Here is a 17475-nt window from a genome sequence, read left to right on the forward strand (position 1 = left end):
TTGGAAAGTGATTTCGTGCCTCTCTGTGGTGGTACAATAAGGCGTCTTTCACTAGAGGATCTCAGACTTCTGGAGGGAGTGTAGATGCGTAGTAGTGAATGGAGGTAGGCAGGTGATGAGCCGGTGGCTGTCCTATAGGCCAGCATCAGTGTCTTGAATTTGATGCGTGCTGTAACCGGTAGCCAATGCAGGGATATGAAGAGAGGTGTGACATGGGCCTTCTTGGGCTCATTGAAGACGAGCCGTGCTGCTGCATTCTGAATCATTTGTAGAGGCCTGATTGTACATGCTGGAAGACCAGCTAAAAGAGCATTGCAATAGTCCAGCCTGGAAATGACCAGGGCCTGTACGAGGAGTTGTGCAGCATGCTCTGTTAGGAAGGGCCTGATCTTTCTGATGTTGTGTAATGCAAACCTGCAGGATCGAGCAGTTTTAGCTATGTGTTCTTTAAAAGTCAATTGGTCATCAAAGATTACACCAAGATTTCTGGCTGAAGTCGATGGGGTAATTGTTGATGAACCTAACTGGATGGAGAAGTCATGTTGTAAAGTTGGAGTGGCGGGAAAGACAAGGAGCTCAGTTTTAGCTAGATTGAGCTGAAGATGGTGTTCCTTCATCCATACAGAGATATCCGCCAGGCAGCCAGAGATCCTTGCAGCTACTGATGGATCATCTGGTTTGAAAGAAAGATAGAGCTGTGTGTCATCAGCATAGCAATGGTAGGAGAAGCCATGTGCCTGTATGATGGGGCCCAGAGATGTAGTGTATATGGAGAAGAGGAGGGGTCCAATAACTGATCCCTGAGGAACCCCAGTGACCAGTTGATGAGTTTTGGAAACCTCCCCTCCCCAGGCCACTCTGAAAGACCTGCCAGAGAGATAGGATTTGAACCAGCGAAGTGACGTCCCTGTGATGCCCAACGATGAGAGGGTAGACAGAAGGATCTGGTGATTTACCGTGTCAAATGCTGCAGAAAGGTCCAGTAAGATGAGTACTGATGATTTGGAATCAGCTTTTGCAATCCGCAGGGCTTCAGTGACAGACAGTAGTGCCGTCTCAGTTGAATGGCCACTCTTGAACCCTGACTGGTTAGCATCCAATAGGTTGTTCTGTGAGAGAAATAAAGATAGCTGGTTGAAAACAGCTCGTTCCAATGTTTTTGCTATGAACGGAAGGAGAGAGACAGGTCTATAGTTGTCTATGAGTGAAGTGTTAAGTGTAGTTTTTTTTGAGCAGTTTTTTTGGGGTTACCCGGGCCTGCTTAAATGTAGTGGGGAAAGTGGCTGTGAGAAGAGATGTGTTGATGATGTGTGTGAGCGCTGGTAGGATTGTAGGGGAGATTGCTTGGATAAGGTGTGAGGGGATGGGGTCTAAAGGACATGTCGTCGGATGGCTGGAGAGGAGAAGTTTGGTTACTTCTGCCTCAGAATGGGGATGGAAGGAGAAGAGGGAAATTTTTAAGCCGTGGGTGTGGTCAGTTTTAGTTCCTGTATGTGTGGAGCTGAGAACTTATTACTGATAGATGTAGTTTTGTCTGTAAAAAATGTGGCAAAATCATCAGCTGTTATGGGAGGTGGTGGAGGGGGACAGAGCAGTGAATTAAAAGTTTTGAAAAGGTTCGTGTGTCCGGAGCATTGTTGATCTTGTTGTGGAAGTATGAAGATTTGGCAGTATGGACATGGGTAGAGAAAGATGACAGCAGAGACTGATACATACTCAAGTCAGATGGATCCTTAGATTTGTGCCATTTGCTCTCAGCTGCCCTAAGTTTGGACCGATGCTCACGAAGAACATCGGATAGCCAAGGGTTGGAAGGAGCAGCCCGTGCTGGCCTGGAGGAGAGAGGGCATATATCATCTAAGCAAGAAGTAAGAGTGGAACATAACATGTCGGTTGCTGCATTAGTATCCAGAGATGTGAAGTGGGTAGGAGAGGGAAGAGAGGAGGATATTGATGAAGAAAGATGGGAGGGTGAGAGAGAGCGTAGGTTTCGTCTAAAAGTAACAGGTAGGGGGTGGGGGTGCACAAGTAGCAAGATGTAGGTTTAGTGTAATGAAGAAATGGTCAGAGATGTGAAGGGGTTTGACCACAATGTCGTCTGAAGTACAATTTCGTGTGTAGATGAGATCAAGTTGGTTGCCGGATTTATGAGTGTATGCAGTGGTAGTGCGTTTTAGGTCAAATGAAGCAAGGAGTGAATGGAAGTCTGCAGCATAGGGTTTGTCCAGATGCATGTTAAAATCTCCTCTTGTAACGTGAAATGCATCGAACATCTAGTGAGGAAAGCTCGGCAGAAGTTCGGCTCACCTCCGTAAAGTTCCGGTGGGGGAAGGCGGGGCTCCGGTTGGTGTGACGCCCCAGATGGTCCGGGCGGGGCAGGTGGTGTGAGCGGCGCAGTGGGCAGTTGCATCTGGCGCAAGGGCTGGGTCAGCTCGGACACCTGTGCCACTAGGGTGTTGATGGCGTTCCCTGAGATCGCGGTGTTCCTCTCTTGGATCTCCAGCCGGGAGATGCATTCGCGGAGTGCGTCCTCCGCGGTGCCCTGTGTGGTGCCTGCTGCTTCCATAATTGGTCAGATTGTTCTGTAACGGTAAAGAAAGGGAGGAAGCAAATGCAGTGTGAACCAGGTTTATTGAAAGTAAATAGGATGATGACAACAATGATGATGGTGGCGAAGATCTCCCAGCTGGGTGGCACAGTGGCTAGATGGCAGGTGAGATGATGTGCGGTGAGTCCGTGGTGCAGGCGTGAATCCAGTGAATACCAAACGATGAATCCAACGAAGACAATCCAAACACAAAGACAATCCACACACGAAGACGAAGCCCAAACGTACATCCAAACACGGTGATCTAGAAGAACAATCTGACGGAGAAGAGGAGATCTGGGTGAGTATAAATAGCCGTGGGGAAATGAGTGACACCTGGTGCGTGATTGATTAGCAGCTGCACTGAATCAGCGTGACGCACAACGTAAGGACACACACACACACACACACACAGATGACGCGACATGAGAACACGGCAGATGTGAGAACTGTGACAGCTGCACTTTAAAGATATAAAAAATTACGGTTATCTTTTTTACTATATCTTTAAAAAAATCACCACGTAAACACCGTTCAAGATATCCCAAATCCGCTCGCAAGGTTGAAAAAAAACCGCTAGCAGCGATGAGCGGGACCTCGCACCCGGGCTCACCGCCGATCTGTGGCGAATGGTGGGCACTGTGCTTTTAACATAGTACATTTAGAAAGAATATGTAATTTAGATGTGCCAGACTTCTTGATGCCAGCTGGTGGCGCTATGCGTATAACTGAATATTGGCATACAGATGTCTTCAGGCTAGCGATTTTATCAAACATATGAAGTTGGGTGCAGATTGAACATGGGTTGCTTGAGTGTAAGACATAACATATCCTGCTGCCAACAGGTGGCGCTATTACGGAATATTGGCTTTTATTGGTTTTTAACAAACATGTTGGTGCAAATTGTACATTGCATGTTTAAGTTAGTGTAAAACAAGTAATTTGATGTTGCCAGCTGGTGGCGCTATGATTGTAATGGAATATTGGTCTAGATGTGTTCAGGCTATGACTCTTATCAAACATGTGAAGTTTGGGGCAGATCGGACATTGTGTGGTTGAGTTACAACAACTTCCTCTGCATTGCATTAACAGCATGCTTGAGCGCTTAGTAAGTGATGCTAGCATGTTTTAGCATGTTTTTAGCATATTTAACAATCAATAGTTTATTTTAGTGTGTTGCTAATAGTGTATCACAGTGTTAAATGTCACTTCCTGCTGACAGTAGGTGGCGCTATGACTATAACTGAACATTGGCATGTAAATGTGTTCAGGTCAAGACTCTTATCAAACATGTTAAGTTTGGGGCTGATTGGACATTGCATGCCTGAGTTACAGTAACTTCCTGTTTCATTGCATTAAGAGCATGATTTAGCACTTAGCTAAGTGTTGCTAATATGTTTGAGCATGTTTTAGCATGTTTAGCACTCAATGGCTTATTTTACTGTATTGCTTTATATATAAATATAAATATAAAATCACTGAAAATGGAAAATGAAATTCTAAGCACGCCATCTGCCTCAAAAACACAGGAAACAAATATTGCAATGTATGTTTTTTAAATTTGCCGTGGCAACAGTATTTGATGCGTCAGGGATGCCTTTATAGACTCTCATCGGCCGTGTTTTTACATTATTCTGATGAAGTTTGAAGAAAATCGAGTACAAATATATTGTTCGTTGTTCGTTCATGTTTGTTAGTTCATTAACTATTGTTAACAAAAGAGACCATTTTAAATAGCTACCAACAGGTTTTATGTTCTACAACCATTTATATTTATAACCATAAATATTATTTTAATGATCTATAAGAATTTGTGAAATAATTATAAGCAAATATATTGCCAGTAAATACATATTAGCTTACTTGATGTATTTGTTTCTCAATCTAATTAAGTGAACTGAGCAGTAAAGTGTCATACCTATAAGATTTTTTATCCTATCAGTGAGAGTATAAATATCTAAGATGCTCCATAGGAAATAGGTTGTCACACCACTGGTCAAGATCTCATTAAGAAGCATTTAAAATTTAAGATTTATTTAACTCCTTTTTAATCATTTTTGATCAGTGTTCATTTGCTCAAATGCAGTAATTACATTAATTAAACTCATGTTTTTGCATAACACCTGTACTGTTATAAAGTGTCATGAAAATAAATAAGAGATATTCTGTTTTTGAAACAGAAAGCATTGAGGAAGAGAAATTAGTGAAGGGGAGAGGAAATACAGACAGAAAGACAGAGTAAGATGAGAATGATGCAGAAAATAAATGGAATCAAATTTATGCCTTAAAAAGAGTAGCCAAATAGTTTAAAAACAAACAAAAAATATTCACATCCTTATGAATAAACCACCAAGAGTTTAAATATTCCCTCTATCTTCTCCTCTCTGACTCTCTCTTTCCACCCATCTCCCCTCCCCACTCTCACCCTAACGATGCCCATTTATGGGCTTTTATCATGGCTGATTTAAAAGCATTTAGAAAACGTTGCACTTTGTGCTGCCAGTTGGTGGCGCTATAACTTTGACTCATAATAGTCACATATCTGTGATCAGCATCATAAGATGAACAAACTGCTGAAGTTTGGTCAAAATAAGTGTGTTAAAATTATTAGACACTTCCTGTTTCCCATTTCTTGCCATAATTTTGTCACCCTGCCACGGCCAAACCGTTGGAGATATCAAAAATCCCCTGGCAATTTTGCGTCCCCATTGTCTTGAGATCATGCTGACCGAGTTTGGTGACCATCGGTGGAAAGGCCTAGGAGGAGTATATCAAATTCCATTGCATGCGCTTTTTAGACATCCCTTGAATAGCTGACTACCTGTTGGGCAAACCACTAACTTTGAGCATGAAAGTTGTTCAGCCCGATGAGGTCTATATGTGTATGAATTTTGATAACTGTAGGTCAATTGGTGTGCGCTCCAGAGTCCCTCAAATGTAAATTTTTTTAACGCTGTGCCACTTCCCCCCCAGGTGACCCCCCCATGTCAAAGTTTGTCCGGCCCTGATGGCCGCAGGTTCCAATGTGTGTGCAAAGTTTCAAGAGTTTTCATGTATGTTAAGGGCCCAGAAATTACCCAAAACCTTGATGAAATAATAATAATAATAATAATAATAATAATAATAATAATAATAATAATAATAATAATAATATTTCTTAGAAAAACAATAGGGCCTTCGCCCATTCTGGGCTCGGGCCCTAATAAAAAAAAAAGAACCCTTAGAAGAACAATAGGGCCTTCGGCCCTTTGGGCTTGTGCCCTAATAATCCTAAGAAAAACAATAGGGCACTTCGCCCATTCTGGGCTCGGGCCCTAATAAAAACATCACCTAGGCCACATACTAGATTTGTAGGGTGATTCTTTCTCTCATCCTTGAAAACAAATCAAAATTATTATGATGCTTTAAAAATGGCAAAATGGAGGTGAGTTTTATACTGTAAATTGTATTGAACAGAATGAAATGCTAACAGAAATAAAATTAGAGTGCATGCATAATTTACACTTGTTTACCCTGTTAACATGCAATGGGACTAAACTTTAAATCATTAGAAATGTGTAAGGTATTATTATACAACATTTAATTAGTATTAAAAAAAAACACTAGATAACTCTCTGTACGCACTGATTATCATTATACAAAACTGGAACTTCAGTAACTGTTTTATAATGTTTTGTTGTTTTACATTTAGGAATCAGTCATCACACCATCTGATTCTTTTATACATCTTCAACTGAACCTAGAAACATATATATTTTGTTTTTTCTTCCACTACTCTTAACACACAGGGGTTTCTAAAATAAAGTGTCTGCAGTGTTGTCAGGTTAGTATTATTTGCATTTTAAACAACTATGCTTAAGTGTATATGAAAGCATATGGTAGAAATATTCAGTTTGAAATATAATATGTAAAATAGCAATGAAATATGTAAAATGGCAATGTATTTCTATATTTAAATTTGCATTCCCTCATATATATGTGCAACGTTTAGTGCAAAATGAAAATTAAGTTATATAACTTATGTTTTCTACACTAGTTTCATATGTAAATTAAAAAAAAACATTTTAATGCTTTATAAGTTGCAAAATGAAAATGTATTACATAAATTGATTGGTAACACTTTATTTTAAGGATCAGGAATTAGACGGTAATTAATGACTAATAACTGCATTTGTAAGTGACTAGTTATGGACTCGTATGCCATTACAAGCTATTTATAAGGCCTTTATTGGCTGTTGTCTTATGTTGGTCTTATAGACCCTTTATATTTGTTTCTGTCCTAACAGTGTACTAATTAGCTAAACATAAAAACAAACTAATAGCTTGTATTGTGTGAATTACAAACTTTATAAGTTCTCAGTACACTATGTGAATGTATAGCTTATATTAATTACTGTCTAATTCCTGATACTTAAAATAAAGTGTTACCGTTCAACACATTCAGTTATCACTTAAATCCTATTTTTCATAAATACATTTGACTTTGAACCTTCTGTGTTTGATACCAATTCTCAAAATACCCCAGGCAACGCAACTGTTACGGTAGGTACACAAACACGGAACACAAATTAAAGAAACAACAATTGCTTTAATATATCCAGAGGTGAAACAGGCAAGAACGATCAGGAACACAGAGCATCCAGACACGTCACACAACATCAAAGACCGACAGTGAACTAAAGACTCAGACAGACTTATAAAGGTTAACTGATAATCACAGACAGGTGAAGGGGATCATGATAACAAGGGCTAAACCAAAGTAAACAGATTGACAAGGGGTGACAATGGGAGAAACCAAGTGCACAAACAGACAGAACTGTGACAGCAACACAACCGCCTTGATTCAATGATTGACAGGTCGAGGAGTGATCGGCTCAGAATACATTTTCAAATCCACATTGACGTAAACTACATTGATTGTGGGGTATTGAATGAAAATGCAATTTAAATGTCTTAAATGTGTCAATGCATTTAAGAAAAACAAAGGAAATTTGAATAACCATTTTGCTACACTTTATCACAGTTGCTGGGAGTAAGGAGCCAGGGGAAAATACGAGGAAGCCAGAAGTACAAATAAAACACTAATTTATTGACAAAACAAACAAAAAGCCAAGAATCCAAAAACAACAAGTAACTTTTAAGACTGGACAAGGGGAATGAGGAACAAAGGACAATTTAACCTCTTGTAAGGGGGAGTGGTAACTAAACAAGGACAGTTGAACAATCAAGGATAACGAAGGGGAAGTACCAAATATGGGCAAGGGTAAACCAATACAAACTGAACAATAGGGGGAGACACAGGAATAAACCAAATCAATGGAAACACAGGGGGTAAAAACAGTAGGAAAACACTACAAAACAGACCACAATCCTGATACCCTTTTTATAAGCCTTCGGTTTAGAACGAATTTTAAAATGAACACTGCATTTTGCTAGAATTATCACATGTCAATTATGATGAAAATTCAATCCAAAGGTTTCTACCTGTAAGTCTAAATGCATTTTGGAAAAATAACATTTAAATTATAATTTTCATTTTAATTTAGCAACTTATAAAGTGTTTTCATGAGCTCCATGAAAGCCAAGACAGGGAAACTGCAGCAGCTTTAGGGGTAAACAATTAAACAATTGAAGGAAGAGAAGGAGAAGGAGGCGGGTTGCAAAAACAGCATGCAGAGGAAGCAGCAAAGACAACTACTGAATCTATGTTTTGAATAAGTTTTTTTTTTTTTTCAATTGAGTGCATAGGAAACAGATCAGCTGACATGGGCTGGGTTTGAAATTTTCCAATCAGCTGATAGCGGAGCTTGACTACAAGGCCTGCCTGAACTAACGCAGAATGTTTAATTTATATAATTGAATGGTCAATTTCATTTTGGACCAAAAATTGCCCTTATGGGTAACACTTTACAATAAGGTACATGAATAATCATGTACTAATGCCTAAATTTATACTTAATTCATAACCTACTAATGATTATTCAAGGCATTAACTAGTTATGAACTAATGAAGAGCTATCCGTAACTACAACTGGAGTCATACGGATTCATAGATGAATAACGGCAGCTCTTTCCCTTTAAACTGACCCTATTGAGTTATACACAGATTCATAAAAAATCCTAAAGAAATGTTCAAACTAGAAAGAGTTCTTTCTCCATCCGGACAGAACCGTGATGATCCCGCACCTCCACTCTCTGACTTCTTGGAAATCCACACAGCATCTTGGCACAGCATAACCGGCTGAATACTCACTGTGTTAGTACATGTGTATTTGATAGGAACTATAACATAAATCATGAGCTGAGTATAGTAAGTAGTTAACAGTGAATTCATAAGGATTGGCCCTCTCAAGTAAAGTCATGTCAAAATCAACCTCAACAAGCCAGTAGTTAATGTTAGTGTATGGGTAGTAAATAATGAGTTAGTAATGAAGTGACACATGAACAAATCATCAAATTACATAACATTAAACATGCTGGAAGAGTGTCCTCCTTGTTCATTTATACCACTAGTACAACGAACAGTGATTTTTAGTTACTTTATTATTTATTTACATAATTTCACATATATGGACTCAAAAGAAAGTGCTAACATAATGTTAAGTCCAAACATAAAGACACACAGAAGGTCAAATATTTCAGGTCCAGAAGCTCAAAACAATGCTGTTAATTAATGTGCATAACTTTCCACATAAAAAAAATGCAGATGCAAACATAACTTTGATTTGGTTTACAAAAGCAGACGACATTTATTAGATTAAAATATGGCATTACCGAAACAAACCGAACGCACCGAGCGTGTGCCTAGAGTGCGCCACTAATGAGTGTCCCTCCAGAAACAAACCCGTTTATTTGAAATGGTTAAATTATTGATCGTTGAAAGTATTAGTGCCATTAATTAGACAGATCTGTTAAATCAAATGTAGAAAATAGACCAATAACTAACACTAACAAACCTTATGCGCAGGGTTGTGGTCAATTCAGGAATGAACTCCACAATTCCAGTTCAAAGAAGGAAATGGAATTGGAATTGGAATTCAACAACAATTACAGGAAACAGAGGTGGAATTGAATTTGAATTACAGGAAGTGGAATTCAATTCAGGCAAATTCCACCGAATTCTGTTTATTTCTGTTTCTGAGCATTTATTTGTGATTGCATATAGCACATAATATAAGTCTCAACTCACAAAAAAATGAGTCATGTTCATTCATGCATTTCATTTACTTTTTATTGCATCAAATTATCATCATTTCCTGAAATTTGGCATGTGAAATGATAATGCTTAACATACTTAACATACAGTACTTTGCATTTCTTTTATATGTTTGTTGTTTATGTGATTTACAATATTTAATGTACTATAAACTATTAAGCAAATAAAGTCAAATTATTTTATTTAGCAACTCAAGTGGAATTTAGTGGAATTTATTTGATTTCAATTCTGTTTCCTGACATTCCAATTCCAGTTCCATTCCAGGAAGTGAATTGGAATTAACCATTCATTCTCAATTCAATTCATCAATGGCCCCTATGCACCAAGCGAACACCTAGAGTACACCACTAATTAGCATCCCACCAGAAACAAACCTTACATACTGTAGTCAAGGGAAGAAAAGACGTTATGACTAAACATAAACGAATCATACAAAATAATAGTGTAAGCTATTGGTCTGTTTTCTACATTTGATTTAGATCTATCTAATTAATGGCACTAATACTTTCAACGAACAATAATTTAATAATTTCAAATAAACGGGACTACAGTATTGTAATGTCGTTACAATGTGAAGGACATTAGTTATGTTGGGATGCTCGGAAATATTCATTTAGCAATGTCTGGGTACAGCTATTAGTCTCTGTTCACTTTAACCCTCCTGTTATCCTTGGGGTCAATTTGACCCCAGTCAATGTTTAACGTATGTACATATTTAATTGACTTTTTTTTTTTTTTTTTGCTTCAGATTGAATGACTTTTCCTAATTTAATGGGGAAAACTTGGTAAACATAAAATTAACATGATATTATTTTTTCAATGCCCTGTACACATTTTGTCACATCCGTGTTCTTTGGGGTCAATTTGACACCAGGTTCTTTTAGCTGTATAAAACATAAGAAATATAAAAAAAAATTACACACATTTGTTTTGGGTGATATTGAGGTCACTATAACATGCTATGATTTTATAAAATGCACTATAATTTTATATGTTAAGTATAATAAAAAATAAATAAATTGCGAGAACCACTGTCAATTGAATTGCTCTCTCAATTGAAAATGGCCTCTACGCAAAGGTTTTCTGTCAGTGAGATTTTGTCACAGGTGTTTGACAGTGAAAGTGGGGGTGTGTGTTTCAGAGTGTTGTTAAGTAGTCAACAAAGACATCAATTACCTGACACTAACCTTTTAGCAAAAAAATATCATATTCTAGAGGTTTTAAATTTGGGGTCAAATTGACCCCAGTGGAACAAAGGTGTTAGCGGATTTTAGGGTAACAGGAGGGTTAAGGGGCGGGGGATATAACCAACGCTGGGGGAAGGGCAGCTAGAGTGAGCTGGAAGGTTCTGAGAGTGCTGAGACAGAGAGCATTGTTCTAGGTTTGTGTGTTCTGTTGTACGGCATGGGTTACGACCAGAACAGTAACCTCTTCTATTTCGTTAATAAAGTTACAGAGCAACTGAGAACGCCTGCTTCAATAGTAGCGAATGCTACATTTGGTGTCAGAAGTGACGAACTTTAACGCGAGACCTGAGTATTCACCCACAAGATGGAGTACAGGGCGCGGTCGAAAGTGAAACAAGAGGTGCTGGAAGAGATCGGAAGAGGAAAATGCAAGTGTTCGTGGGCGGACGGGCCGGCGGCAGATCCACACTGGGCTCAGAGAGAGGCGGCCAGAATGAGAGACATTTACAGACTTTGCGCCCCGCCTCGCTCCGAGCTCTGCTTTTGTATTTCAGCAGAATGGCGCCGACATGACGTACTCTCTCGATGAGGTGCAGGCTCAACATGTAAACAATCATAGCGGTCCGCTTGGAATTCTCCAGAGTTGGTGACATGCATGCTATTAAAACACCCCTGTTCTTTGGTAAGACGGATTGGAATGCATATAAAGCCCAATTTGAACTGTTAGCTGATGCTGCCGGCTGGTCTGAAAATCATAAAGCTCTGCAGTTAACGCTGCGCTGTGTGATGATGCGGCTGCCTGTCTTCTGTTATTGAGCCCTGCTGAAAGGAATGATTATAATTCATTGGTTGGGGCTCTTCACAGACTATTTGGACAATGTAGCCAGCCTGTCCTTTTAAGGACAGAATTTCATAACAGACGCAGACGTCTGGGTGAGCCCCTCCGCATTTTAGCTGATGACATTGAGTGTTTATGTAAACGCGCATATGCTGAAATGCCAGTATCAGTCCAGAATGAGCTTGCTAGAGACATATTTATCCAGGCGCTCACCCCAAAAGAGCTTTGTGTGCAAACTCAGCTAGCTCACCCAACCACACTGAGTGAAGTGCTAGAACTGGCCATCGAAAGAGAGATATTGGGGGCAGAAACGGATGCTGATGAAATAACACCAATAGTGAGAGCTGCGGAAATGACTGAATCGCACACAGGGGCACCTGTATGGATGAATAATTCTGGAAATGCTGTGACGCTGCGCTCAAATCGATCTGCCTCAGAGCCCCGTCCACACCTCCGACCTTCAGTTTGCTGGGGCTGTGGCCAGCCTGGCCATTTGATCAGACAGTGCCCCAGGTTTAGCCAAATACAGGGAAACGCTCAAGGGCCCGTGTAGTCGGGGGGACACAGGCCCGTGATAACACTTTCCATATGTCACCCCTGGCTGAGGTTGAGGAGAACGGGGTTGGCCCATGCCCTGCAGAGACTGTTATGATAGTGGGCTGGTCATATGTGGGAAATTTCTGCCATAGTGGCAGGAGTAGCGTGCACGGCCCTTGTTGACACTCGTTCAACCCTAGTTCGGCCTGATCTAGTTCCGGTGGGGACAGTTTTGGAGCCGACATCTGCTCGTCTGAAGACTGTGACTGGTGACTTTGCGCCAATAAAAGGGAAAGGTCTCTTCCTGTTTGACATAGGATGTCTGCCTGTGTCGTTCAATGCGTGGGTGGCTGAAGTACAGGACCCCTGCATTCTGGGGCTAGATTTTTTTAAGGGCTGTTGAATGTGTGTTGGACCTATGTAGAGACTCTCTTTCCCTCCCTGATGGACGTTCTGTGCAACTGACCCATCCTGCTACAAACCTGACCTCAGTGTCCATACCTGATTATTCAGCAGACACATCTAAACATACCGTTGTTGTATAAAATACAGTCTGCGAGCTGTCATCTCACACAGTAGAAGCCCTGGCCATTGACTCAAATTGCCACACGCACTGCAGCTCTAAGAGTAATACAGCAGCGCCCTTTGATCCGCTGACAACCACTGGCTCTTGTTCGGATGCCGACATGTGCAATGATGAGAAAGAAACCAGGATCTCAGCTTTGAGAGATATTTGGTCCAAAAACTGTGATGGCTTAAAAGAGCAAGAAAAAAATGCGCTTGTGGGATGTCATGGAGGATTCCAGAGAGATTTTTGCGCTCAATGAGAATGAAGTGGGCCTAACTCACTTAGCGCAGGATGTTATTGACACGGGAGATGCCCACCCGATAAGAGTAAGACCACGCCTTCTCCCTCTAGCCTGACAGGAGGTCGCAGATAAAGAATTGGAGGAAATGCTACAGGCGGGTATTGTTGAGCCCTCAGAAAGCCCATGGGCATCAGCCTTGGTGATGGTGCCACGCAAAAAGAGTTCAAGATGGTGATTCTGCGTGGATTATAGGCTGCTCAACAAAGTAACAAGAAAAGATTCATATCCCCTGCCTAGAGTAGATGAATCTCTTTACTTGGTGGTTGGTTCGTCTTGATTCTCCACCCTTGACTTAAGGAGTGGCTACTGGCAGGTGCCATTATCTCCTGAGTCCGCTCCCAAAACCGCATTCCGTACAAACAAAGGCCTCTGGCAGTTCAAGTTCCTCCCGTTTGGGCTCTGCAATGCTCCCGCCACATTTGAAAGACTCATGGACAAGGTGCTGGAAGGACTCCCCCACCGTGAGTGTCTTGTATATTTGGATGATCTTCTTGTCCATGGTGAGTCTTTCGACGAAGCACTTGAATCCCTCCGTCGAGTGCTGGGAAGAGTAGCGGCAGCAGGTCTAAAACTGCATCCAGATAAGTGCCACTTCATGAGGCGGGAAGTTGAATTTCTTGGCCATAAATTGGGGAGGGAGGGCATAGGCACTCTGGAGGAGAAAATTAACACCATCAGAGACTGGTGGAGGGGATGTTCAGCAGGTTTGGTATGGCTGAGGTTATTTATAGCAGGAAGGGGATCTTGAATCCAAGCTGTTTGCTGCCCTGTATGAACGGCTTGGCATGCAGAAAACACGCACAACACCATTGCACCCACAAAGCGATGGCCTTGTGGAAAGATTTAACAGGACCCTGGCTCAGCAAATAGCAATACTTACAGCCGACCATCAACAGGACTGGGACACTCACCTTCCATTCATTCTAATGGCCTACAGATCAGCCGTACAGGACTCCACCTTGTGCACCCCTGCTTTGCTTATGTTAGGCCGTGAGCTTCGGACCCCCCCTGAGTTAATGTTCGGTAAACCCCCAGACTCACCAGCTGTGCCTCCCGGACCAGAGTATGCAAGGCAGCTGCAGGATCGAATGGAAACAGCCCATGAGTTTGCCAGGGATCAGCTGGGAAAGGCCGGTGTGAGACAGAAAAGGAACTATGATGTCAGGAGCAAAGGGAGGAGCTTTGAGACTGGCGAGTCGGTCTGGGTGTACAGCCCGACAAAGAAGAGAGGACGCTCCCCCAAGCTGGACTGCCATTGGGTGGGACCCTGCCTGGTTCTACAGAGGGTGGGAGAGGTCATGTATAGGGTCCAGATGCCACCTAGAGGCAGGAAGGTGGCTCTGCATAGAGACAGGCTAGCCCCGTACAGAGGTAACCTGACCGTTTCCCTTCCCATTAGGAAGCCCAAACCCCTGGCCTCACAAAACTACACAGACATTGACCCCATGCCCGAGCCCCACACACCAGTTGTTCAGGAGCCCCTTTCCTCAAACACCCCACAACCAGCCAATTCTCTTGGACTTTCACCCCTGTCCCATGTTCCCACCCCCCATTTCCTAATTGGCTCAGATCCCCAGCCGGTTGTACGGCCTAAGAGGCAAAGGCGCCCGCTTGGGCACTTTAAAGACTTTGTTTGCCCCCTCGTGGTTCTTGTTTTTAAAGGGGGGGGGAGGGGGGGACAATGTGAAGGACATTAGTTATGATAGGATGTTCGGAAATATTCATTTAGCAATGTCTGGGTACAGCTATTAGTCCCTGTTCACTGCAGCTAGAGTGAGCTGAAAGGTTCTTAGAGTGCTGAGACAGAGAGCATTGTTCTAGGTTTGTGTGTTCTGTTGTACGGCGTGGGTTACGGCCAGAACAGTAACCTCTTCTATTTCGTTAATAAAGTTACAGAGCAACTGAGAATGCCTGCTTCATTAGTAGCGAACGCTACAGTACGTAAGGTTTGTTTCTGGTCGGACACTAATTAGTGGCGTACGTTAGGCACACGCTCAGCAATTAAGGTTTGTTATTTCGCTAATGGCATTTTTTTTTATCTAATGAATGTCATCTGCATCTGAAAAGTCATGTTTGCATCTGCATTTTTTTAAGTTATACACATTAATTAACAGGTGATGAAGTTGAGCTTCTGGACGCAAAATATTTAACCTTCTATGTGTCTTTATAAGTAACATTATGTTTGGACTTTGTTTTGAGTCCATATATGTGAAATTGTGTAAATAAAAAAATAAAGTAACTAAAAAAAAAAAAAAAAAAAAAAAAATCACTGTTTGTTCTACTGGTGGTATAAATGAACAAGGAGGACACTCTTCCAGCATGTTTAATGTTATGTAATTTGATGATTTGTTAATGTGTCACTTCATAACTAACTCATTATTTACTACCCATACACTAGCATGTAGTAATGGCTTGTTAAGGTTGATTTTGACATGACTTTACTTGAGAGGTCCCAATCAATATGAATTCCAGGCCCGGCTCCATGGGGGGCCAAGATGGGTCTGGCCCACCCACTCAGAAGTTTGGCCCACCTGAGGCCCACACTACATAGCCTAACAGCCAGTCACAAATTTGGTGCGATATTCAGTTGAGCCACATATTTTTATTTATACCGTCCGCACCTGCAAACATTCTAATTGTACATAATTTTTGTGCTATCAATATGCAGGGTATTGAAATCACGTTTAAATGAGTGCTGGCGCTGTTTCTTTTACTTTCGATTTTGCCATAACGTGCACTCTGTGTAAAGGGAGCAGCACATCTTATAACAGATATTTGTCGGTGAGCACAAGATTGAGCAGCAACTCCTCTAGCATAGTCTTTTTTTAGTCATCTCTCCTTACTTGACCCGTGATCGGTCAAATCGTTTTACTCATATTCATCATCCTTCCCAATCAAAATGCTTATTACAGATGCGAAAATGCAGAAAATGCAGAAAATCGAACCATATGCAAATTTTTTATGACGGACGAAAGTTTTGGAGGAAGTGTGTAAACTCATTTGACATAACGTGAGGTCGTTTTCATTTTTTAACGTTAGAAAATTTCATACTCGTGTGCAATGACCTTAACTCCTGCAGCTCGTGTTGAATGCAGGGTTGCCAAGGCCGTGTTTTTCCCCATGGAATTGGTTTACTCGTAAACTGTTGCCATGGGTTGATTTCCCCCCATGGTTTAAAGATTTGAAATATTGCAGAAATTAAATTTCAATAAAATGCCTGCATTTAAATATTTTGCGTTCTAACTATGACAAAACGATGCTATATGTTAGGTTTTGTGAAGGCTACTCTTAGGAAGCCTTTGAGCTGTGTTTATGATCAATGTGCACAACTGTAAAATGTATATTTTAGATATGAAAATGACATAAGTTTTGATATTTGGGATATGGTCAGTGCCCTATTTTGTTTTTTTCTTGACTGACCATTGGACTAGTTATGTCATATAGACCTGGCAACCCTGTTGTCAGATGATTATATAAAAATTTCTATGAAAATGCAAAATGACAGTGAAGGTGCTGCAGCGGTGTTAAAGTAATGTAATCAGCATATAACCAAACACAGTGTAACACCAACTACCCTGATGGAAAAAAAAAAAAATATGTGCACTTCCATAATGTATACTTAAATAATACTCTATTTCCACACACTAATGTTGTACTATACAAAACATTATTTAGTACTTCTTAAGATAATATTGAGAACATTTATAGTGTACTCAATTTTGGTATTTTGGGACACTAAATGTCCTTTTTAAACTAAAATGTGTTTTTATCTCTGTATTAAAATAATGTATATAGTTACCACTTGTAGTACACTTGCTAGTGTATCATAACCCCTGCCCACCTTGAATATCCCTCGGCCCACCCTTCATCTCATATCTGGAGCCGGGCCTGATGAATTCACTGTTAACTACTTACTATACTCAGCTCATGATTTATGTTATACTTCCTATCAAATACACATGTACTAACACAGTGAGTATTCAGCCCAGTTGGGTCAAGATGCTGTGTGGATTTTCAAGAAGTCAGAGAGTGCGGGATCATCACGGCTGTGTCTGGATGGAGAAAGAACTCTTTCTAGGTTGAGAATTTCTTTAGGAATTGTTCTACAAATGTGTGGGTTTTGGATTTTATTTTATTTTTTATTTTATTTATTTATTTATTTTTTTTATGAGTCTGTGTATAAATCAATAGGATGAGTTTAAAGGGAAAGACAAGACCATAAAAAAGACAAGATCAGTCAT

At 40.7% G+C, this 17475-nt stretch overlaps 1 protein-coding gene across 1 annotated transcript in view; it reads left to right on the forward strand.

The window, feature by feature from the left end:
• LOC141343257 (uncharacterized) overlaps window positions 1-17475 on the forward strand; it is a 128048-nt gene that overhangs the window by 106218 nt on the left and 4355 nt on the right. Inside the window, exon 15 of the mRNA XM_073847854.1 lies at window positions 6376-6410. Coding sequence (XP_073703955.1) covers window positions 6376-6410 — 35 coding nt within the window. The remainder of the gene's footprint in view (window positions 1-6375; window positions 6411-17475) is intronic.

Source organism: Garra rufa, chromosome 1 (genome assembly GCF_049309525.1).
Source record: "Garra rufa chromosome 1, GarRuf1.0, whole genome shotgun sequence".
NCBI lineage: Eukaryota > Metazoa > Chordata > Actinopteri > Cypriniformes > Cyprinidae > Garra > Garra rufa.